This window comes from Macaca nemestrina, chromosome 8 (assembly GCF_043159975.1).
Source record: "Macaca nemestrina isolate mMacNem1 chromosome 8, mMacNem.hap1, whole genome shotgun sequence".
Taxonomy (NCBI): domain Eukaryota; kingdom Metazoa; phylum Chordata; class Mammalia; order Primates; family Cercopithecidae; genus Macaca; species Macaca nemestrina.
In genome coordinates, this window is record NC_092132.1 from 73126502 (window position 1) to 73152086 (window position 25585).

Below are 25585 nucleotides of genomic sequence, written 5' to 3' on the forward strand. Positions count from 1 at the left end.
GAATGCAGAAAGCATCATTCTGTGCTGGCAGCTGACCCCAGGGGATGTTACAAAGGAGGGGTGCTGTTGGCCTGGAGCCACTTTTCTCCCAGCCTTCTCCTCCATCCTCCATTGCTGGAGTTCCCTGCAGCACCTCCCTCCCTGGTCTCTAAGGGCCAACAGAGCCATCTGATGACATGCCTTTTGCCCCAGCTTCCAAAATGACCACTTTGAACAACCTCTTTATTCCCTTTTTGCCTTAGTGACCCTTTTCAGCTAAGTGTTGTGGGAAAAGCAATTGATCAAAGTAATCAATGATAAAGAATAAAAAGTCATCATACTCCTATGAGGTATTCCATTTTAAAGCGTGAACCCGGTGTATGGAAAATGTCAGGTAGACAGCGGTGGCTCAATGAGAGTTATTCTCTTTACCCATCCCTCTGATTCTTTTCTTTACTGGTTTCTCCAAATGCATTACCTCCTTCAACTAAATCATAGCAAGCTGTGCAACTGATTCCTATTCTGTACACCCTGAACAAAGATGCTGGTGGGAAAAGTGTGAGAGGGTGAAGTTGAACACCTGTATCCTCTAGCAAGCCATACTCATGGACTCATGATGTGGTTAAGTTCAATATAATCCTTCCAAGAAATTCCACTTCAGGGGTGGAATTGATGGCAACCTGCCATATCCATTGGAAGATTTGGGGGGAACCTTTCATGGTTCCTTAACATCGTCATGCCCACTCTGCCTAGCCCTAAGCTCAGCCTACCATAGCCCCTAGGTCAGACAGTCCACAAACCGTTACTGAGTGCACCTCTATGCCAGGTCCTGGATCCACCGGGGCCTTGTGCTTAGTGCTGGATATGAGCAGGAGAATACGACAATCCAGGGCCTTCAGGAAGCAGTCTGTCAAAGCAAAAGACTGTCAAAGCTACGTTCTGTCCTGTGCAAGGTATAATCAGCCTTAGAAAGGTGTCTTGCTTTCTAGCCTTGTAAACTTGAACTTACCGGCAACAGTTTCAGAGGCTCCCTTGTCTGTACATAAAAGTAGAACCAGCCTCTTCGATTGAGAGGCAACGCCTTTTATTTTACACAATTGACACGTATGCAGAGCAGACCTATGAAGGTAAGTCTCTCAAACAAAGGTGGGGGCAAACAAACATACCAGTCAGCAGTGGCTTACCTTTAACCTAACTTTTTTATTAACCACCCTTAAACACCAAAGCATGACGGGATCAATATTATTATCCACAGGAAATGGGACCTGAGATTCATGAGGACTTAATCTGGTCCCTCAAACCAGTGCTAGCGTTTAGCTGTTCTCCTAAATGTTTGAAATGAGAAGTTTTGCTAAAAACCTTATTTCCTTATCAAAGAGGCCCCCAGAAGGAGATACACATGGAGGGAAACACAGGTCCATAGAATTTTAGTTGGAAAAAAATCCTGAAAACTAAAAAAACTTTCCAATGTACCTTGTCAATCTCTCTTCCTCTCTTTACACACACACACACACACACCGTTGAGGGGGGCGGCAGGGCGAGGCAAGGGGGCTCTTAGTGTGTAGATTATAACAAATTCGCTGCATCCACACCGAACTGACACGCTTGACTCTGCGAGTGCGCTGCTGCAGCTGCAGGAGAGCGGGACCGGCGACTCACTTTGCTCCGGAAACGGCGAGTCCCAGGCAGACGCGGCACCGCCGCCCTCTTTGCGAAAGAGGTCTGTGTTTCTACCTCCTTTCCAGGCCCCGCCTGCTTCCTGCACTGTAAGTAGGGCGGGCCTGAGAACTTCCAGAAGTTCTCCAGGGCTCCCGCGGAGCGAGTTTTTCGCTGCCTGGGAGCTGCAGCGCCGGAGCGCTCCGGCTCGCGCAGACGCCAGCGCCTGGCCGGGTGACAGCGCTGTCTCGCCCCAGGTGCCGGCGCTGCACCAGGTGGCGTCAATGAAGCGCAGCCCGAGGAAGATGCGGCGCCCTGGAGAAAAGAAGGAGCCCCCGGGCGATTGTCTATGAGGTTGTGCCATACGATGCCGGGGACTGCAAGGTATCGCTTAAGGTACCCTGGGGGCTGGAGAGTCGGGACGGTTTCTGAAGTCTGGTCGGGGTTGGTTCTAGGTTTCCTTGCGAGCAGCCCTTGGTTTGAAGAAAGCGTGGAGTGGCCAGGGGGGTTGCAGGCTTTGGGGGGAGGTGTTCACAGTCCTAGAGGAGACCCCGCTAATGACGCGCCCACACAGCGCCTGCTTTGTTTGCTTGTCTGCCCAATCTGTTCCTGTTCCTGGACGACTGTAGTCCAGGGAAACCTACTCAAAAAGTATCTATCATTTGGCACAAGATCGGGCAGCTGCCTAAAATCAGGACAATTTGGAATGTGTGCCGTTTCACTTGAACTTTTTTGTAGATTTTGTTTAGAACCAAAGAGCTGAATGGCTGTGTCTGGTTGTTGTCGGATAGCTATTTAAGAGTTTTGGGGGTTGAGAAGGCTTCTGGTCTAACAGAGTGAAACAAAGAAACCAGAGAAAATGTCCCCTGTAAAATGGAGGCAGGAATGGCGAATTCCTTCTTCAGGGGGTGCGGGCGTCAGGAAATGCTGTGGAGGAGGTGACCTTTTGAAGATGGATGAGTGGCCTGAGGCTCTAGGATAGTTACTTGTTTCTTATGCAGTTCTTGGCCCTAAAGGCAGCACTAGCTACTACCTGATGGTGTAGTCTGAGGGATAAAGGCTGTTGGGTGCTCAGAGTCCACCACTGGATTTCATCAGATTGTCAGCAGGAAAAAGGGCCTCTCTTAAAAGGTTGAGACAACATTAAAAAGACTCTCCAAACCCTCCTCACAACTCTCTTTCAACAGTGGAATCATGTTAACAGTTTCTTAGGTATTTTCCAGGTTAAAAAAAAATGCTTACACGAAAACGCACATGTTAATAGTTATTTTTTTTATTTGCAAAAGTATGAACTCAGATTTCCACTTTGATTTACTCACAAAATATATTTTGGAATACACCAAAACATAAATCAGCACTTGGAAATTTACCAGTTTTCACCAGCTTCATAATATCCCACTGTGTCCGGAATTGGTGGGTTCCTGGTCTCACTGACTTCAAGAATAAAGCCACGGACCCTCGCAGTGTGTTACAGTTCTTAAAGCTGGTGTGTCTGGAGTTTGTTCTTTCAGATGTTCACATGTTTCTAGAGCTTCTTCCTTCTGGTGGGTTCATGGTCTCCCTGTCAGGAATGAAGCTGCAGACCCTGGTGGTAAGTGTTACGGCTCTTAAAGGCAGTGCATCTGGAGTTGTTCTTTCTTCCCCATGGGTTTCACGAGTGAAGCTGCTGACCTTTGCCATGAGTGTTACAGCTCTTAAAGGCAGGGTGGACCCAAAGAGTGAGTAGCAGCAAGATTTATTGTAAAGAGCTAAACAATAAAGCCTGGCAGTGTTGATGAGACCCAATCAGGTTGCCGCTGGCTGGCGCCAGCAGCCTGCTTTTATTACCTTAACTGATGCCACCCACATCCTGCTGATTGGTCCATTTTACAGAGAGCTGATTGGTCTATTTTACAAAGAGCTGATTGGTCCACTTTACAGAGAGCCATGGGTCCATTTTGACAGAGTGCTGATTGGTGTATTTACAAACCTTTAGCTAGACACAGGGTGCTGATTGGTGTATTTACAGTCCCTTAGCTAGACATAAAAATTTTCCAAGTCTCCACTAGACTCAGGAGCCCAGCTGGCTTCACCTAGTGGATCCCGCACTGGGGCTGCCAGGCGGAGCTGCCTGCCAGTCCTGAGCCTCACCTGCACTCCTCAGCCCTTGGGTGGTCCATGGGACCGGGCGCCATGGAGCAGGGGGCGGTGCCCATGGGGGAGGCTCAGGCTGCACAGGAGCCCACAGTGACTGGGGTAGGGGGAGGCTTGGGCTACACAGGAGCCCACAGCCACTGGGGTAGGGGGAGGCTCGGGCACGGCGGGCTGCCGGTCCGGAGCCCTGCCCCTCGGGGAGGCAGCTGAGGCCCAGTGAAAATTCAAGCGCAGTGAAAATTCAAGTGCTGCTGGGCCAGCACTGCCAGGGGACCGGTGCACCCTCTGCAGCTGCTGGCTCAGGTGCTAAGCCCCTCACTGCTGGGGCGGGCGGCGCAGGCCGGCAGCTCTGAGTGCGCGGCCCTGGAGCCCACACCCACCCGGAACTCCGCTGGCCTGTGAGCACTGAGTGCAGCCCCGGTTCCCACCCGCGCCTCTCCCTCCACACCTCCCCAGCAAGCAGAGGGAGCCGGCTCTGGCCTCGGACAGCCCAGAGAGGGGCAGTGGGGGGCTGAAGGGCTATTCAAGCCCTGCTGCTAGAGTGGATGCCGAGGCCGAGGAGGTGCCAAGAGTGAGGGCTGCTAGCACATTGTCACCTCTTACCACTGTATTAATAGATCATGATTTATTTAACCAGTCTTGCACTGATGGATACTCAAGCTGCTTTGTATTTGCTTTGTTTTGCTATTATGCACGTGACTGAGTGTGTCTGTCAGTGTAGACGTGGCTTCTCTGTCTGTCTTTCCATTGGTACTTTTGCAGGACTGTCTGTATGTAAAAGTCCTAGCAGGGTCAAGAGGTACATACAGCCTTAAGTTTGGTAGAAATTGCCAAATTCCTCTCTAAATAGGTTGCACAAGTTGGCACTGTTGCCAGCTGTGTGTGTGAATCAGGCATGCATGTATGGTAATTCACACACATCAAGTAGCCAGGCCTCCCAAGGTGAGTCTGTCGGCACGTCCACCGTGACCACAGACATTTTTTGTCCTTCTTAATATTAGCAAAGTAACTGTGGCCTTGTGACTTACTCCAGAAAACTGAGTCATGAATGGATTTCACCCTCTAGGATAGTATCTTTACAATCAATATGGGACAGTAAGAAATTTTAAATTTCTAGTATCACCCATGTGGTTTCCTTCCTTCCTCCCTCTCTCTTTCTCTCTCTCTTTCTCTCTCTCTTTGTTCTTTTTTTTTTCTCACACTGTCTCTCAGGCTGGAGTGCGGTGGCGTGATCTCGGCTCACTGCAACCTCTGCCTCCTGGGATCAAGCAATTCTCCTGCCTCTCACCCTCCTGAGTAGCTGGGACTACAGGTGCACACCACCATGCCTGGCTAATTTTTGTATTTTTAGTAGAGAAGGGGTTTCAACATGTTGGCCAGGTTGGTCTCGATCTCTTGACTTCATGATCCACCTGCCTCAGCCTCTCAAAGTGCTGAGATTACAGGTGTGAGCCACCATGCCTGGCCTGTGGTTTCATTTTCTAGAGATATTTGCTGAGGGATTTCTCAGCACCAAGTCTCAAAATTATATTTCTTCATGTTTCTAATTGTCCTTATTTAGATTTACTGCCTAAGTAGAACCACTTATGCTATTTAAGGCTTTTTTTGTTTGTTTGTTTGTTTCTTTGTTTGTTTGTTTTTCCTGAGACAAAGTCTCGCTCTGTCGCCTAGGCTGCAGTGCAGTGGCACGATCTCAGCTCACTGCAAGTTCCTCCTCCCGGGTTCACACCATCCTCCTGCCTCAGCCTCTCGAGTAGCTGGGACTGCAGGCGCCTGACACCATGCCCTGCTAATTTTTTGTATTTTTAGTAGAGACGGGGTTTCACCATGTTTGCCAGGATGGTCTCAATCCCCTGACCTTGTGATCCACCTGCCTCGGGCTCCCAAAGTGCTGGGATTACAGGCGTGAGCCACTGCACGTGGCCTATTTAAGGCTTTTTATTTATTTATATTCTAGTTTTTAGATTGAGGGATTTATATATTTTATTTCATTAGCTGTGGTACTTTCAGATCATCTTGTAAAAATCTCACGGGTTGTACTCATTACAAAGAAACATATATAATACTGTGAAGGGCTTTTTGAACTCTAGAGGGTTTTTGGTGGTTTCCTAATTTAAAAGAAAAGCTGTGTAACATATTTTCTCCAGCGCATACACAGTATCTCAGGAACACTAACAAAACTGAAGGATCACAGAAAACTTACAAGATGAGAAATGTGGACGAAGAACCATTGGACTGATGCTTTTAGCCTTTTCCAGTTATTTTCTTTCAAGACAGTGAATACTTTAGCATTTGACCTTCCAATTGTTATCTCTCACCTTAGTTTCCAACCTTTTGGCCACATTGCTGTTTATATGTATTTCATTAAAGCAACCTAAAACAGATATATATGCTATTTCTGTTTTAAGGGGTTTAGTCAGAATTAGCTTACCTAAAAGTGATCTAGTCTATTATGTTCTGAATCTAATCACATAGTTCAGAATCATAAGGAACCTGAATTGACTCTGTGACAACATGAAACTACATTAAATGAATATATAACTTGTCTAAATGACATCCTTGGCTTACTTTCAGAACTTTAAGAAATCTTTTCAAAGCTTGACAATATGTCAGGTAGTGATTGAGAAGATCTAGTACATCTGATATGCTCTTGTAAAGTACTTAGATGCTGTTTTGTCATTGTGAATTCAATAGTGCCTTGTGAGCATCTGAACCCAGTGCTCCTTCTCAAGAGTGTGGAATTGGGTTTGTGTTGACAGCACATCGCTGAACAGACATCCTAAACTGCTCTTTCTGGCACTAGGGAGTGGGCAGCACAATCCCTTTATTACCCAAATCGCGTATCAAATTCAAGTGCCAGAACACTTCCAAATAGATTTAGATCAACATTTTCTTTGAAAGCATGAGATATGGAGAATACCCTATTTCTACAGTAATCCCGTTTTACGTTTATTACTGAATATGCGTAAATTTGGAAGTGGTTGGATGCTCATTGTCATATCCTGTAGTCACTAAAGACATATGTAGCTTATATAGAAATCTTTTTTATAAGTTAAAAAGTAACATACCTCAGTTTAAGAGACTACCGTAGAAGAGTGATTTGTTAAGTACTGTTCTGCGATTCTAGAAGCAAAATCCAAAGTTCAAAAATTTAAGAAATTGTTTTATTTATTCCAATTTGACATTTACTGAATAAATCCTCATATCCTAAATCATTTCTTAGCTATATTAAGATATGTTAAATACTTTAATATATCATTTTAATTGATAGCTTTTCTCTTCAGTAGTGAGAAATGCTCTAGTTATCCTTAAAATAGCAAACTAGAGTTTGAACACATATATTATCATGTGGCATATGTGACTAGTTATGGTCAATGGTAGAATTAAAGCAAGTATCTGATTCATTTGTTTGGGGAAGATTTCTATGTTTCCTTGGCAACAAAGAAGAAGGCCTTTATTTCTAAGCATATATGAGTTTATGGTCAAAAAATAAAAACATTTATTTCATATACTGAACAATTTAGGGGCGTTTTTTCATACCTTCTTTGTATCTGTAAATATTTTGTGTATTTCAAGAAAAACTTTTACTTTATTATAAGCACAATAAAGAGTGTTGGATAATAAATTATTTAAGGCTATAAAATGATTAACTTTTAGTCATAAGTTTTGCATATGTTTGTTTGTTGTAATGGTGTTTAAATACCTCTAGGTGGATTTTGAAGGAAGTGATATGGATTACAAAACTTTAAGAAACAAAAGATATTAAACAATTGTGATGACATGAACGCCTTCCCTTCGCAATATGCTGCAGGAAAAGGTCAATTTGAGTGGATGGAGATGTTCCCTGAAGATTTCCTTCCTGGAGGTAACAAAACATTACAATGCATCTTCTAGAAATCCTTCAAGCCATTCAATTCACTGGAAAGAGTGGAACAAAGTGATTCTTAAAGGTTATTAGTTTCAGTTATAAAGAGCTTGTATATTTCACTTAGAAATGTGGATTTTCCTACACACCAGCACTCCTCAACTTCTTCTTCTGAAATATAGCAAAGCGTAGTGCAGAGATCTAGGACACCCCACAACAAGCACAAACTTTATTTGAATTTTTTAGATAGATTGTAAAAATGCATATATATTTATGTACTCTTCTATTCATTCCATTGAGGTTATTAACCTCTTTTCATTGAGGTTATTCTATACCTAAATTATTATCATTGAAGAAAATCGATACTTCAAGAAGGTGTAATATCCCCCCACAGTAATGTTTTCCAGAGCCAGCCTTGTACACTCTGCCTTGTTTAAGCAGTTCAACTGTAGGCAGCGAGGGAGGTGGATGCCACAGAGATGGAGGCAGTGAGGTGGTGTGATAAGACTTGCACTATATAAGATAATTCCGCCAATATTGTAGAAGATGGATTAGAAGTGGAAGCCAAGCTAAAAAGCTATTTTGATAGTAAACAGAGGATAAGAGTTCACCAGGGTTGTGAGGCTACAGTAAGGAGACAGGGAGAGGTTCAAGAGATAATGGAGTGTAAAGTCAATAGTACCTAACAGCAGAGTAAATGGGAAAAGAAAGGGGCAGGGAGTTGGAACTGACTTTGAAATTCTTAAATTTAGGAGATTAGGCTAATAATATAAACATCCCCCAAAAGGAGGAATATGAGAAAACAAAGGGATTGAGTGCCAAGGTGTGAGATTTGGTCACTGTGAGTTTGAAAGGCCCAGGGGACATCCACTTGGAAATATCCAGCAGGCATTATCTACAATCTTCTACAGTATCTGGAAATATCCAGAAATGTAGAATGAAAGGGGCTGCCCTACAGGAGCATGATTGCATAGGAAGTCGACGAGACAGTGGAAATGCATGAAAATACTTTAGGGGATCACAAAATTGCTAGTTAAGGTAGCTAAGAGTAGAGTACAAACATCAAGAGAGATGGCAGAGGGAAAGCCAGAAAAAGATGAAGATAGTAATGGATAAAAGATTGATGATACTCAAGTCGTGGATGAAATTACTGGGACAGAAGTGTTAGAAGGAGCTCTTACCACAAAGAGATCCTAGTAGGAAGGAGATCACGATAAAGCCCCTACATTAGAAGGCCCCAGTGACCTCTGTAAAAATGATTTCTGAAAAGTGATGAGGATAAAAGCAAAATTCAAGTTACTTAATTAGTGAATGGGAGTTTGTAAATATAGATCCCTGTTTAAGTTTGGTGCCAAATGGAATGATGAATGGAGTGATTCTTCTTGATCAGACAGAACAGTCAAGAGATGTGTGTATGTGTGGGTGTGCCCATGCATGTGTGTGTGTGCCCCTGCATGTGTGTGTGTGTGTTTTTTAGAATGAAGCACTCAGATGAATGAAAGGAAATAGTGGAGAGAGATATTTTTAAAAGGAGAGAAACAGGAAACGTGGCTATATGGTTCCAAGTACCATAGATAGTCCCCAAATCATATTTATGAGAGAATACTTTTTCTCCCTTCCTGGACATAAAGATACACTGCCACCAATTTACAAGGTTGATAAAGCAGTCAGCCATGTCCATTTTAGAATAGCTATAGGACTTTGCAGGATGAAAGGACATATTATTTATATGCTGAGCTCACAGGGTACATAGTGCCATATATCATATTTAGCAATTTGTGGAAACCAGGTGTGGCATCAGGGGCTCAAGCTCGAATTCTAGTTTTGTGGTTTATCAGTGGTGTGGTTTTTTTTCTTATTAACATTTTCAGAGCCATTCCTACAGGCCAGGCACTCTGCTGTGATCTTTAAAGCCACGATTTAATATTATTGTCCCAGTAACACTACAACATTGCAAGGTCTCTCTCTCTCTCTCTCTCTCTCTCTCTCTCTCTCTGTGTAGACATATGAATTTTTTTATGAATTTTGAATATGAGAAAGCTGAGGTTCAGAGAGGCATGGTAACTTTCATACCTCCTTACTGGCTCTGTGATGTTGGCAAGACTTTTAACCTCTCTGGACCTCAGCATCTTCCTCCTTCTGAACATTTGTCATGGTGATGCCCAGCAGGCTGTTGGGGCTTGAATGAAATAATGGTCATGTGAACTTCGTAGAGTGCCCGGTATATAGTTCTTTCTTTTACATAATCTCAATATTTTATCACAATACCCAAACTCACATAGATAAAAACATGTAGCAATAGGAGGATCTTTTTCTTATAAATGCTACCAATAGAAATTTAACTCACTTGATAAAGTCAGTACAATGCTTCTATATATTCCCATTAGGTGCCCATTAAATGTTTCATGAGAATTGAAGCTATGTTTTTAGTTACCATAGAAAAGATACAGCTGATGTCAGTTGCACTTGGCACTGAGTTTGGAGTGGATAGGCACTCAGGAGGTGTTGAATACAGTCCAAGCAAAATCTAATCCATATTTTGGTTTCTTTTTCTAGTACTGAATGCAATTATTATGGATGATTATGGAAATAGCCTTCTGCACTGTGCTGTAGAAAAAAACCAAATCGAAAGCGTTAAGTTTCTTCTCAGCAGAGGAGCAAACCCAAACCTCCAAAACTTCAACATGATGGCGCCCTTTCACTTAGCTGTGCAGGGCACGCACAATGAGGTGATGAAGGTAAGGCTACTGGCTGGCTCCAATGGGCCTGACTGGTGGCGCAGGTGCTGGGACCCAGATCCAGCTCTCTCTGCCTGAACCAGGATGAGCACCTTCTAAGCTTCCAGGTCAAACAATATATAATAATTACATTTGCTCTACTTCTCACCAACTAATGATGATAATGATGATTAGTTCTAACTTTATTGAATAGTTTTTATTTACCAAGCACTTTTTAAGAACTTTGTGTGTGTTCGTTTATTAAATTCTCATCTAAATAAGCCCTCTATGAAGAAAGATCTAATAAAATACTAGGATTCTCATTTCATAGCTGAGTATGCTGAGGTGCCAAAAGAATTTGAATAGCTTGCCTAATGGTACATCACAAGTAAAACTGCAAGACTAAGGAATTTTGTTTTCGTCTTTATGTTTTCAAGTTTAGGCTTTTATCACTTTTACCTGACCGATTTAATGACAAAAGAAGAAGGTAATGAGAGCCTCAATGAAAGCAGAAAACGTAATTATGATTTGCTGTTTTAGTTAGAGTGTATGGCCTGTTGAAAAGATTAGTTCGCTGAAGACATGACAGTACCATTGGGAGACATCGTATTGGTTTTCAAGGTTTAAGAGTAAGCTTAGTCAAGTAGAGGAAATCCTGGAAAATTGCTAAAGGATAAGAATTAGGCCATGGCTTTTAAACTACGTCTCAAAGTCTGTCAGACACACTAAAATACAAACATGCTTAACTGATGAAGAATGGAGTTTACAAATGGATCATGTTCCAGAAGACTATTTGGAACTTATAATAAATTTTCCTGTAGAAATATTATTGTGAATGATGATTTGGCTATTGTGGTAAGTCACAAGAAAACCAACTTCTCTATAAATCACCAAAGAGATGCATGAGTTTCCGGCTCCCTTTAGCCCAAAGACCTTTCTCTCAGCCTTCTGAGACCTTGACTCTTTACATTTGACCTGAAGGGTATGAGAGGAGCCACTTTCTGCTTTCCTACTGTACCTTGTATATGGCTCTATCAAAATTCATAACACATTATATTGGAATCAAATATTCATGTGCTTTTTTTGCCCACTGGGTAATTATCCTTGAAGGAGGGCTGTGTCTTGTTAATCCAAATATCTCGTATTCCTCAGCACTGTGGTGGCAAATGATGAATGAATGAGTAAATGGGAGTTCTGGCTGACTGAGAAGGGGCGAGCTGAACTCTCAGTACCTATGAGATAGGTCTGGCTCCCTGAAGAGGTTACTAGAAAGTCCTCTGGAAACAAGCTGTTTTGTTGTTGTTGTTGTTGTTGTTTTATTAAATATCTGCATTATTCATGAGCTAAGTGCTGTTTCCATATCATCCGGGTTGGGCCACTAGTGACTGCAGGGACTCCCACAGAGATGTCACATATTTCCTCATGGAGCTCTTGCTCCCTCTGAAGGCTCTTTTCAAGAACACATGCCTATTAACTCAATTAATATTGGCTCTGAAAATGTGGTTTGGGAACTGAAGGCAGATAACTGTTGAATGACTATTGTTAATTAGAGAGCAGAAATCTCCAGACCAACAAATACAGAAAGGTAAAACAAATTTTTCTGATGACACCAGAACAAGTAGAAAAATTGAGTTCTAAGTAAAATTGACTCCCCCCTACTTGGTCTTACCAACCACAACTATGTGTAAAAATATTTTCAAACTCCTCTGGCTCACCAGAAATGACAGGAATAGAAGGAGGAGAAGGTGTTTTGGAATGTCTCCCCTCATGCTTGCAAACAGCAATCCTCTCTACCTGCCTCTCCCAGTTATGCCCATGGTCCAGCCTGTACCTACCCAGCCCCTGCCAGTTTAGAAGCTGCTCCATTGACTGCTCCACTGACCTTCCCTCAAACCTTCCTCTGCTGCCTGTAATAGTTGTAAAGTAAAAAACTGTCATCCACGCATCACTTCAAGTTCTTGCACAATGATTTATGGTATGCATAGTATTCCCTGGCACACGTTGGCCTGAGAATTAGGGGGTGGTTTTGTCTCTCAGTGGCCTGAAGGCCTTAGTCCTTGGGGCTTTACTTCCAAGTGTCCAGTTGTTTGACTCTTCCATGAGGCTTTCCAGATTCTCAACAAAGGGACCTGTGGAGGGTTCACCTCCGAACCTTCCAGACCTGCCTGGTCATGACTGAATTTGAAGTAGCTGCACAATTTAGTTGCTCTCTCTGGGATCCCTGCCACATGTAATTTAACACAGCTTTTTGAAAGATTGTGCTTTTGGTGGCACAGTAATAACAGCGTCGTACATGCTACACATTTATGGTCTATGATTCTAAGAGGGCAAAGAGAGAAAAGCCTCTTCTTTGGTAAGTTATTTTCCATATGAATCTAGAGCTTCTTAAGAACAGAATGCAAAGGTGCCTAAAGTCCATGGAAGGAACCCTGTGTTCTCATTTCCCTTTAATTCATCCATCATTTTCCCACATATTTTTATGTACTAAAATCTCAGTTTAATTTGCATTTATGAGCAGAGCTAATTAGTAAACCTAATTCATTTACTGACACTCACATGGGGCATGTTCTGCTAACAAGAGGCTCTGGTAAAAAGTTTTTAAACTTTTTTAAAGAAGTCAATGTTTTTGAGAAACAGCTTATTTAATAAATTCTTTTAACATTATTTAATTATAAGGACATGCCATTGTTTATCATAGTCTTTCTGCAGGAGAAAAAGCCTCTAGTAGGCCAGTTTAAAGGTTTGATAAGATATTTAGATGAGATAATGTTATTACATTGAATATTAAAGAAAGACTTGTCAAAGGTCTATAGACACTTGGGCAAAAATCAGCTGGCCGTCAACCAGGTGAGGCAGTAACAGGTCTTCAGTGAAATTTCATCAGAAAAATTACTTGACCATTTTATCAGAATGCTAATTTCTTCTCTCTCTTTCTCTCTCTTTCCCTTCCTTCCTTCCACCCTTTCTCCTTCTCTCCCTTTCTCTCTCTTTCCCTTCCTTCCTTCCTTCTGCCCTCTCTCCTTCTCTCCCTCCTTCTCTCTCTCTCTTTCTCTCTTTCTTCTTTTTTTGTTTCTTGTACTGTCTCCCAGGCTGGAGTGCAGTGGCATGATCTCAGCTCACTGCAACCTCTGCCTCCTGGGTTCAAACAATTCTCCTGCCTCAACCTCCCAAGTACCTGGGACTACAGGCTTGTGCCATCAAGCCCAGCTAATTTTTGTATTTTTAGTAAAGATGGGGTTTCATCATGTTGGCCAGGCTGGTCTCGAACTCCTGACCCCAAGTGATCCATCTGCCTCAGCCTCCAAAAGTGCTGAGATTACAGGCAGGAACCACTGTGCTCGGCCAGGATGCTAATTTCTTACATTGTAGAAAAAGTTTCCATTCCAGACCAAGTTTGAATTAATTGAGTTAAGCCATACCAAAGTGTTATGCAAAACTCTGTTTTGTTTACTGAAGAGAATAGAGTTTCCATTGACATTTCCTAGGATGCTTGCAATCTAGGTAAAAGAAAAATTTTACTTAGACTAGAAGGGGAAAAGAAACCATTTCCTTCCTGCCTTCCTCCCTCCTCTCTGTCTCTCTTACTTTCTTCCTTCTTCCCTTCCTGACTTCCTCCTTCACTGCTAACACATTCTAAATGGCTCCATAAAATTATTTTTCTGAAAATATTAGTTAACATAGCTTCACTAATACAAGTCGGAAGTATTAAGTGAAGCTGTGATAACTAGTATCTACAGTTCTTACTCTATTTACAATGCCACAACTCATTATCACCTTAATTGTTGTGACATTGAAATCATGGTTATTTCATCTATTTGAGAAATGTACTTAGTACCCACAGTGTGCAGAATGTTGTGCTAGATTGTGTGGGAGAAGGATGAAAAAAGATAAATAGACACGGTCCCTGGCATTTGAGAATTTAAAATCTAGTGGAAGACAGTACTTTATTTGGAAATCTGTAAAATTTTGACAATTATTCTCCACTTTTGTGTAGGTCTTGCTTGAGCATAGAAGTACTGATGTTAATTTGGAAGGAGAAAATGGAAACACAGCTGTGATGATCGCGTGCACCAAAAAAAATAGTGAAGCACTGAAGATTTTGGTTTGTATATTTTTCATATCTTTCTGCTTTCTTTATCTTTTTATGAATACAACACGGATTATTATTATTTACAAAAGCTGTTAAGTTTTTCTCCTTAGAAAAACATAAAATACAGAAAGTATGTCAGAAAAAAAAGTCGTTCTATGTGTTTTTGTATATGCACTCCCTGCCTTAAGTGGATCTGAGATTGCTTATAGGAGACTAATAGTAAAGCAGTAATGAAAACCATGAGAAATTCAAAGTGAAAAGAAAATATAGGCAGGAAAAATTAAGATGAAACTGGTGGCTAGGATAGAATGCAAAATACAAAGTATAATGGCCTGTATGTTATAAAGATGGTTCGTACATTCGATTCTGAGCTTCTGAATTGTCAAAGGAAAGATGAATATAGTCAGTTCCAGACTTATCGGGCCCGTAAAATAAAAGCCAAAGGAAACACAGCCACTCCTGAAGACTTGAAGAAATTATTGCCACGTGTTCCCAAAAACAGTGCTATATGTTTTCCTTATAAACATATGTAAGATATAAAATGTATCATTCTCTCAGTTTAGTATTTTTTTCCATGTTGTTAAATCACTCTTGTCTACCTTAGTTATTAAACTCCTGGAGTTTCCCACCATGTTGTGTAGCTACACCCAATTGCATGTGATATCACATCATCCCTGTCCTTTCAAAAAATAACAGATTATCTTAAATGAATTTCAGATTAATTTGTGTGTCTTAAGTTTTCATAACACTTAAGAGTACTGAACCTCCAAATGTGTCCATCACCGTTGCAGAGGTATATAGGCCTTGTAGTTTTCTGTAAGGTGTATGATCAAAGTATTCTGCAGCTACTACTAGTAGATCTTATGCCCACTCTCCCACTTTAGCCACAGAGACCTTGCTATGGTTTGAATTTTTATGTCCCATCCAATATATAAATATATATACACACACACACACTATATATATACTATATATATACATACAAACACACTATATATATATAGAAACCTAATCACCAAGAAGATGGCATTAGAAGGTGGGGCCTTTGGGAGGTGATTAGGCCATGAGGGGAGAGCCCTCATGAATGGAACTGATTCCCTTATAAAAGAACTATGAGGGAGCACATTAGCTCCTTTGTCCTTCTGCCATATGGGAACACATAGAAGACGCCACCTATGAGGAATGGGCTCTCACCAGAAACCAGTTCTGCCCGAGTCTTGATTTTGAACTTCCCATCCTGCAGAACTGTAAGCAGTTAATTTATGCTATTTATAAATTACCCAAGCTAAAATATTTTGTCATAGCAGTGTGAATGGACTAAGACAGACCTTACATGCATTTTTAGGTGGACCTTCAACTGTAGTGATTTAATTTTGTGTCATAATTCAGATTGGTTTGGCAGTTGGTGACATTGCTGAGGTCCAGAAACATGCATCATTGAAGAGGATAGCTATGCGGGTAAGTGCAGTGCTTCCCCACTTATGATAGTGTTATCTTCTGGTAAAGCCACCATAAGTTAAAAATAAGTCAAAAATGGGAATTTTGTAAGAATAAGCCAGTTTTAAATTTATACCACTTACACCTTAGAGTTGGATTGTTTACCCTCCTGATCATGTGGCTGACTGGGTTCTGTGGTTCGCTGCCACTGGCCGGCATCCCAGCGGAGTACCACATACCGCTAGCCCAGAACAGATCAATGTTTAAAATTTGAAGTATAGATTCTACTGAATGTGTATCACTTTCACACCATCATAAAGTCAAAAAAGCATGAGTTGAACTATCCTAAATTAGGCATTGTCTGCATTACATCTAATTTAAACTTACTGAAATTAACACAATTATAATTACTTCCATTTCTGAGAGCACAGTTATTTAGCATGGATGTTTTCTTAATCCTGAGGAGTCATATCCTGTGTCTGTTTGCATGTTATCTGTTATACCTGCTGTAATCAAAGATGATGAAAAAATGTCCTAGAATAATTTTAGTAGAGAAATTAAGAAATTGCCTGAGCATCTTTTGTTATGTTAACCTGTGGCCACCCAGGTAGCTAGCTGCTAGATCAAGAGCATCACTGGCATCCTATCCACGCTGTTTAAAGGATCTTCTTCTGTTTTGTGCAGGGAATCACAAGGTCCCCACAGCATGATTTATGCTGAAGTTTTAACAGAATCTATGTGGTTTTGTTCTCTTGTGACATCTCTCTCACTTTTATGGACAATTTGATGTAAAATTTGGTGTCAAAGTTTCTTGGCTAGGTCCTCAGCTATTGAATGTTGTGAGGTACTTTTCTGTAATACAACACCAAGTTATTTTTCTGTTCTTGACTAGAATGTCTTTAAATTTCAAATTCAAATGGGCATTTTTGATGCTTCAAGGATATTTGGTGACCAGTTGACTATGCGCATTAAGACATTTTGGCCAGTTTGAGAGAGAGAATAATCATGTTATGATATAACTTTCTATTCATTCTTGTCTCTTCTTCACTTTTATTTGTCACAGTTTTCTTCTCTGTTATTCATTCAGCCATACATTAGCATTTATTTATTGAAAAACAATGTTTCAATACATATAGTATACAAAGGGCAGTACAACTTAGCATGAGAGCCCAGAGGAAACAGAGGGATGTGATCCTTGACTATTAAGTCAGCTGTGTCTACTTAGCACACCAGCTAGGCATTGATAAAATGAAATATCAAAAATCAACTGAGAACCATTCTTAAATTCTACACTGCATGACATGGCTGTATATTATGCAGAGATACAGAGCGATCTGAACATTTTGAGAACAAGAACAGTTAAATGATTATCAGGTACAGAAAAAATGCAAAAATAAGGGAATGCTACATGGAGTGGGTGAGATGAGTCAGTGTTGAAAGATGGTTGGGATCTAACAGGACATCAATACCATCCTGAAAGGAGGGGCCAGCAAGAGCAAAGGGCCACATAGGAATGGGGAAAATGGCCAAGGCACTGGCCCAAGTCCCCCTTGCCTGTAAGGATCATTCATGTTAGTGGCTGATTAGATCGTTCCAGATGACGGGGGTTTATTCAAAACTAGCAGAGAAAAACCTTAGCAAAGGGCAGCAAACGATGAAGTGCTTCAAGTTACTTTGTAAGTTAGTGGAGGGTTATTATCAGCTCCTCCACAATGAAAATGGTGTTTATGGTGATCTGCTATTGTCTTGGTTTAGTGGGGAAAGATCGAAGGTAGGAAGAGCTAATGGCAGGTTATTAGTGTCACAAAGATGATGTTTAGGACTCAGGTATGTCAATATGGAAAGGGGATATATAAACTTCTTGGTAGGTATATCAGCAATACCTCATGAATGCCCTAATACCTCTTTAAAATACATTGGGGATAAATAAAAAGAATAATACAAGCAATAGTACAAAATAAAATATCTTGGGGAAGCTCACTCAACTGCAGTGCCAGTGGGGTTGAGCTGAAAAGTGCAATGCTATATTTTGTTTACTTTGCTCCCTGAAAGTAAATAGCACAAATCCCAGTACCCCCATGTTATCTGTGCCTTGTTTTGGATCAAAAGCAGCATCAACTGGAAAACCAGGAAGCCATTCTCCTACTTCCCCTGAGTTGTTTCTTAAGCAACTCTCTGCATCCATTCTGAAACCTATGTCTGAGCCCACAGCAGAAGGGGACATGTAGCATGCATTTACTACAGCGTCATTTAATGCTCTCATAGAATCCCCTGAAATGAAAGTGAGAGGTCAGCCCAGCTGCTGTCCAGAAGTCAGGAAGTAGGAATCAGTTTTCATTTTGCTGTACTAATGATTGCCTCTGTGCCATATAAGAATTTCAGATACTAATTAATGATTCTATTAATAAATCCAAAATGCATTTTAGGTGGAACTTCATACCAGCTTAGAAACAACGCTGTCATGCTGTTGCATACGCAAAGTGGATCGGAAATCCACCACCATATATCCCAACAAACCCAGATGTGGTGGAACATTATTTGTAAGTACACATAACAAATAACATCAATAATCTGACACTACTTGACATCCATTCCTTGTGTTATCCCTAAGGGGGTCATTTTATAGACTTTGAGCCATGTCTGCCAATGAGAAAGAAATAGCTATGCTTTAAAAAAATGAATATGATTAACTTAACATGTGAAAGGACTAAGTGACAGGAGGGTAAAATTTGCCCTCATCTTTTGGGAGGCTCATCCATAGCATCTGTGTTAAATACACACTGTCCCTGTAAGAGTAGATGGGTGGGGGACCAACCTTATCCTTTCAGTATCTTTTATTACAGCAAAGATATACTTTGTTTTTCCTAGTCACATGTCACTTACATTTCTGTGTAGATATATATGTGTGTATGTACAGCTAAGTGTTTATAATATACAATAAAGAACACACATTTACACACACACAAACACACACAGTATTAATCCATTTTCACACTGATATAAAGAACTGCCTGAGATTGGGTAGTTTATAAAGGAAAGAGGTTTAATTGACTTGCAGTTCCACATGGCTTGGGAGACCTCAGGAAACTTACGATTATGGTGGAAGGCAAAGGGGAAGCAAGGCACCTTCTCACAGGCAGCAGGAAGGAGAATGAATGCAGGAGAAACTACCAAACACTTATAAAACCATTAGATCTTGTGAGAATTCACTCACTATCATGAGAACAGCATGAGGGAAACTGCACCTATCATCCAATGACCTTCACTTGGTCTCTGCCTTGACATGTGGGCATTATGGGGATTATAATTCAAGATGAGATTTAGGTGGAAAAACAAACCCTAACCAGGTCTTTTCAGCCCTGGCCCCTGTCAAATCTCATGTCCCTTTCACATTTTAAAACAAATAATGTCTTCCCAACAGTCCTCCAAAGTCATAATTTATTCCAGCATCAACCCAAAAGTCCAAGTCCAGAGTCTCATCTGAGACAAGGCAAGTCCTTCTGCTTAGGGACCTGTAAAATCTAAAGCAAATTAGTTACTTTCAAGATACAGTGAGGGTACAGGCATTGGGTAAGAATTCCTGTTTCAAATGGTAGAAATTAACCAAAACGGAGGGGCTACAGGTCCCATGCAAGTCTGATCTGGTTGGGCAGTCATTAAACCTTAAAGTTCCATGCGACTCGGTGTCTCACATCTAGGTCACACTGATGCAAGAGGTAGGCTCCCATAGCCTTGGGCAGCTCCATCCCTAAGGCTTTACAGGTTACAGCACCCCTCCCAGTTGCTTTCATAGGCTGGCATTGAGTGTCTGCAGCTTTTCCAGATACATGGTGCAAGCTGTCAGTGGATCTACCATTCTCTGGTCTGGGGGATGGTGGCCCTCTTCTCCCAGCTCCACTATGCAGTACCCCAGTGGGGACTCGGTGTTGGGGCTCCTACCCCACATTGCCCTTTAGCACTGCCCTAGCAGGAATTCTTCGTGAGAACTTTGCCTCTGCAGCAAACTTCTGGCTGTACATCCAGGCATTTCCAAACATCATCTGAAATCTAAACGGAGGTTCCCAAACCTCAATTCTTGACTTTATACTCGCAGGCCCAACACAACATGTAAACCTGCCAAGGCTTAGAGCTTGCACCCTCGGAAGTAAAGGTTTGACCTGTACCTTGGCCCCTTTTAGCCACGAGTGGGTCGTGAGGTACAAAGTTCCAAGACTGCACAAAGCAGCAAGGCCCTGGACCTGGCTCACAAAACTGTGTTTTCCTTCTAGGCCTCTGGGCCTGATTGGAGGTGCTACCATAAAGACCTCTGACATGCCCTGGAAATATTTTCCCCATTGTCTTGGGGATTAACACTTGGCTCCTCATTGCTTATGCAAATTTCTGCAGCTGGCTGGAATTAGTCCCCAGAAAATAGGTTTTTCTTTTCTATCACATTATCAGGCTGCAAATTTTCCAAATTTTTATGCCCGCTTCCCTTTTAAATATGGGTTCCAATTCCAAGCCATCTCTCTGTGGATGCCTAAAACTGAACGCTTTTAAGAGCATGCGGGGCACCTCTTGAATGCTTTACTGCTTCGAAATTTCTTCTGCCAGATACTCTAAATCATCTCTCAAAGTTTCACAGATCTCTAGGGCAGGGGCAACATGCTGACAGTCCCTATGCTAAAGCATAGTAAGAAGCACCTTCATTCCAATTCCTAAGTTCCTCATCTCCATCTGAGACCTTCTCAGCCTGGACTTCATTGTCCATATCACTATCAGCATTTTGGGCAAAGTCATTCAATAAGTCCACACTTTTCCACATCTTCTTGTTTTCTATGCCCTCCAAACTGTTCCAACCACTACCTGTTACCCAATTCCAAAGTCATTTCCACATTTTCAGGTATCTTTATGGCAGTACCCCACTCTCCCCAGTATCAATTTACTGTATTAGTCCATTTTCACACTGCTATAAAGAACTGCCTGAGACTGGGTAGTTTATAAAGGGAAGAGGTTTAATTGACACAGTTCCACATGGCTGGGAGGCCTCAGGAAACTTACAGTCATGACAGAGGCAAAGGGGAAGCAAGGCGCCTTCTTCACAAGGTGGCAGGATGGAGAATGAATGCAGGAGGAACTACCAGACACTTATAAAACCATCAGATTTCAAGGGATCTCACTCACTATCAAGAGACCAGTGTGCAGGAAACTGCCCCCAGGATCCAGTTACCTCCACCTGGTCTCTCCCTTGACATTTGGAGATAATTAGAATTATGGGGATTATAATTCAGGATGAGATTTGGTTGGGGACAAAAAGCCTAACTGTCTCTCTGTCACACACACACACACACACACAGAGTTGGAATGTTCACTGTAGAAAGTATATAAAGTGATCAAAGACTTAGCAAGACCATTGCATTATAATGGAAGAGGGACCATATAAAGAGCCAGAATTACTGGGTGCTAATTGTAACCATGCCTGGGCTGCCCTCATCTCTATGACTGTTCTTCCTGAGTTCTTTGCAGGTTAATTTCCTTTGTATAGTCCTGAAATGATAAATTCACCCTGAATATCAATCTGGGCTCTATTCTAACCCCATACTATCTTCCCATCTGATTTCACAAATGCCCATGGATATAATTACTACCTAAACACAGAATGCTCAGCAACTGATTTCTCTATCCTAGAGCCCACTCTTGATTTTCCAGCCCCTATATCCAGCTGCCTACTTGACATCTCTACTTGCATATCTAAAGGTGCCTCACATTCAGCACATTCAAAACCAAACTTCACTGCTTCCACATTTCATCCTCTCCTTACATATCCCCTACAGGAAAAAAGTGAAAAAGTCCTGGTCCTTTTCTAAAGTTCCTCCTTGCAACAATGTCAGCACCATTCATTAACTTGTGCAAACCAGCCACCCAAGAGTCACCCCTGACCTGTCACCTTCACCTCTTTCCCCCCTCAGTCTGGCCCATTTGACTTTCTGGATGGCCTGTGCAAGTCACCATTTTCTTTTGCTTGGACTCCTAGAATTACTTCATTCTTGGTCATTTCACATCTGCCCTTGACCCTCTCAAGTCAACCTATGGTTTAAAAGATATTAAAGTAAGACAAAATGTATTAAAATAACATTTCAGAAATTTCTCCAGGTGAAACTTCATTGATTGGTTGAGTTGTATTGGATAATGTGCAGTACAGTTTTAGATAATTAACAACTAATCTCTTATGGAATACCACCTTCCATGATGGGCATTTCTCATGAAAATGCATAGAACAATTCAGCTAAGCCCCTTTCTAAACAATTTCTTACCTTAATTTACTCCTTTTCTATTTGTACATTTTTTCCTCTGATAAAACGTATTACTTCATTTCATAGCTCGTTCTTCACATGCCTGTTTCTCTTAGCAGATTCCACAATCTGCTCCTTGAGAGTGTAGCTGTGCTTTATGCATATTTGTGCCAGTGGTGGTTGAATTTTGGCACATGCTTAAGAAAAAATTCCTGAATTGAATTCAATTTTAGTACTTATTATTTTTTAATCCCACAGAGTCTATTCTATTTTTTATTTTCCACTCAAGAAATAAGACAAGAAATACCAAATACTAATACATCTCTAGAAATTGAAATATTAAAGCAGAAATACCAGTACACATTTTTCCTTCTCTCTGAACTTGAGAAATTTAAAACTCATAAATAATACTGTACAGTATAAGGTTATATTTTATATTGGTTTTTATTTATTTTATATATATTAAGACATGCTTTATTGATGGCTGTAGGTAGTGTATTGAGAGTCATGAGGCATTTTTGAGAACCAGCAACTTATTTGCCACTATCATCAGGTTGCCTTCCAATAATAAGTGAATAAAAATTGAAATTCTGATTTCTTTTCTTTTGGAGGCAGTATCATAAACTGTATTTTTCATCTGAATTCATAAAGCAAACCTCTGAAAGCTTTTGAAGATCTTTGGAGTAACTATGTGGTGGGTGGTAATTAAACCTGAGGGTTTTACTGTTAGCTTACCTGAGTTCAAACCCCTATTCAACTATTTACTTAGTAACCGTGACCCTGCGCAAGCTGCTTAACCTTTTCCTATAATAGTTTCTTATCTGTAAACGGGGAACAAAAATAAACTAGCCATGAACTAACAGTGTAACTTTGGGAAAAATGATTTAGACTTCAAAAATATGTGTTTCCTGGAAGGATTGTGACTACCACGAGGTTAAAACCTATGCCTTCCCACATTCAGAAGGGCTAAAAGAAGAACTGAAAATAAATTCATGAAATGTGTATGTCCTTTTAGGCTGAAGGAACTCACTTTTCTCCTGAAAAAGCAGCACGAGCTCATTAAACTGATCATTCAGAAGATGGAGATCATCTCTGAGACAGAGGATGAAGATAACTGTTGTTCTTTTCAAGACAGGTTTAAGAAACTGCAGATAGGCCGGGCGCGGTGGCTCAAGCCTGTAATCCCAGCACTTTGGGAGGCTGAGATGGGCGGATCACGAGGTCAGGAGATCGAGACCATCCTGGCTAACACAGTAAAACCCCGTCTCTACTAAAAAATACAAAAAACTAGCCGGGCGAGGTGGCGGGCGCCTGTAATCCCAGTTACTCGGGAGGCTGAGGCAGGAGAATGGCGTAAACCCGGGAGGTGGAGCTTGCAGTGAGCTGAGATCCGGCCACTGCGCTCCAGCCTGGGCGACAGAGCGAGATTCCATCTCAAAAAAAAAAAAAAAAAAGAAACTGCAGATGGAACAAATGGAATTATTTGTTTGTTGACAGCAGTCAAGGCAAAAATATACCACCTTGAGCCTTATCTCTCCAGACCTTCAGTGAGGCTTTCAATGCGATGGGGTGGGGGTGGGGGTGGGGGTGGGGGTGCACAATTTGCCGGTTCTAATTTTCAATTTAAAAAGAATGAGAAAGAAGCAGAAATCTGATTCATTTCACTACATGTGAAATCATGGTTCCTGCATGCTATACAAAAGTAAACTATCTTTTATCCTCTATTCATATTTTCTGCCAATCATTATATATTGGGGATATTTTTGCAGATATGTTCAAGTTGGACTTCACTTTGATGAGAGATAATCTCATTATTTGCATGGGTAGAAAATGAATTTGCTAGAACACACATGTTTATTGCTAAGGAGTAATAAATGTAACTATTGAGCTAGAATGCTAGTGTAAGTACTGTATTTCTGCTTGCTAATTTTCTAATATCTGATGCCCTAGAAAATAGTCGCAAGTATTAGTAATGCCTTCGATGACAGCCTTAAGTATTAGTTGAGTTCTACCAGTTGGAAGCTTCTTTGTGTTGGAAGAACCTGTGGGTGGCACCCTGTGTACTCTTCTGTTGCTACTACCATGAGTAGCCCCACCCTTCTTGCTGTCCCCAACACACCTAATGTCACTTTAAGCCATATAGTTGAAGTACAAATTAATAGCCCCTATGATATGCATGAATTTTACTATAGATAATTTATATTGTTTCTGTGTTTTTGTTTGCCAATGAGCATAATAAATATTAAACCTACATGGTATTACTGTCATTGTTTGAGCCTTTTATTGCATTGTGTTTTGAGATTTGAAAAAACAAAAAACACTTCCACCACATATTCCCTTCATTCTTTGGATGTTTAGTATAAAACATGAATTAATCACATACCTCATCATTGATCTTTTCAAGGTCCTTCTCTTTTTTTGTCTGATTTTCCCCTTCATCCTGATTCCAATGTTTATTCTCTCACTACCCCGAGGAGACATCCACTTTAATGAATATGTCTTTGGCTATGTATGTGTCTTTGTATTATGCTGAATAGTGTTATTTTGAGTTTGTTTTTATTTACACTGATATTATACTAAGGTGCTTTTTTTTTTTTTTAACTTTTTACTTCTGTTATACTTCTCACTTATTATATTTTTTACTCATTTGTGTTTCTTACTGCTTTTCACTGGACATGATGTTTACAAGATACAACTGCATTACCATATTCCACCTAGTACAGGGCATTTGATGTGGCTTACTATTTCATTGTGTGTACCCACCACACTGGACTTTTCTAGATATGGACAGCTTGGTTACCTCCACCTTCCTGCACACATTCTCAAACACACCGACATTCATACAAACAAGCAGGGTGCTGAGGGACAATATGTACTATTACAAAACAAAGCATTTTTACATTCATGGTCCAACAGAACACATGGCTTAGACGCAATGTTGTATATGCCTTAATCTTTTATACAAATAATATCTTTGTTCTTTATATTTCTTAAAACAGAAAGGCTGGAAAATCACAATACAGGAGCAATAACCAAAGATCTCCTGATCATAAAGACAAATGGTCTTTTCAGTCTTCCCTCTCCTCAAACCTTGTGTGGCATTGCACAATATAGATCTCAGTCAACATTCACTGAGTGCCAAGAATGTGAGAAACACTGTACCATGCCTGTCATGGGAAATATTTAAATAAACAGATTGTCTTACAACAACCTCAGCAACCTGTACTCTCAAGAAGCTTACAATTTAATGAGTCTTCATTTATTTCTGCAGTTCTTTCTCCTCTACCCCCAAACACAGAACTGCTTTTCCACTGCTTCCACTGATTGCTTCTTCTCTCTTTCCTGACTGGCTTCTCTTTCCTGCCAACTAACTCCATGTGTACATCCCTGAGGTCATACCTGGCTCTGTTTCCTCTGTTTCCTCTCCTCTGCCCCT

At 41.1% G+C, this 25585-nt stretch overlaps 1 protein-coding gene across 5 annotated transcripts; it reads left to right on the forward strand.

Annotated features, from left to right (window-relative positions):
- Positions 1-1809: 1809 nt before the first annotated feature.
- Positions 1810-23727, forward strand: LOC105483593 (transient receptor potential cation channel subfamily A member 1-like). Of its 5 annotated transcripts, none has more exons than XM_011744513.3 (8): positions 1810-2019; positions 3147-3226; positions 7478-7633; positions 10190-10371; positions 14345-14452; positions 15830-15898; positions 18304-18417; positions 23165-23727. In XM_011744513.3, exons 3-8 carry the CDS (start codon positions 7549-7551, stop codon positions 23210-23212), a joined length of 606 nt encoding a protein of 201 aa, XP_011742815.2. In that variant the 5' UTR covers positions 1810-2019; positions 3147-3226; positions 7478-7548; the 3' UTR covers positions 23213-23727. The 5 variants fall into 5 exon arrangements, with proteins under 5 accessions (XP_011742815.2, XP_070924218.1, XP_011742814.2 ...); XM_071068117.1 differs by having other exon boundaries at positions 3165-3226; XM_011744512.3 differs by having other exon boundaries at positions 1810-3226.
- The last annotated feature ends 1858 nt before the right edge of the window (positions 23728-25585 follow it).

Excerpts from the sequence above, each read along its gene's own strand:
- LOC105483593 (XM_011744512.3), top strand. The coding sequence starts at position 7,549 with ATGAACGCCTTCCCTTCGCAATATGCTGCAGGAAAAGGTCAATTTGAG. Across the intron at positions 14,453-15,829 it reads GTGAAGCACTGAAGATTTTG|ATTGGTTTGGCAGTTGGTGA; the intron begins GTTTGTATATTT and ends GTCATAATTCAG. Across the intron at positions 15,899-18,303 it reads TGAAGAGGATAGCTATGCGG|GTGGAACTTCATACCAGCTT; the intron begins GTAAGTGCAGTG and ends AATGCATTTTAG.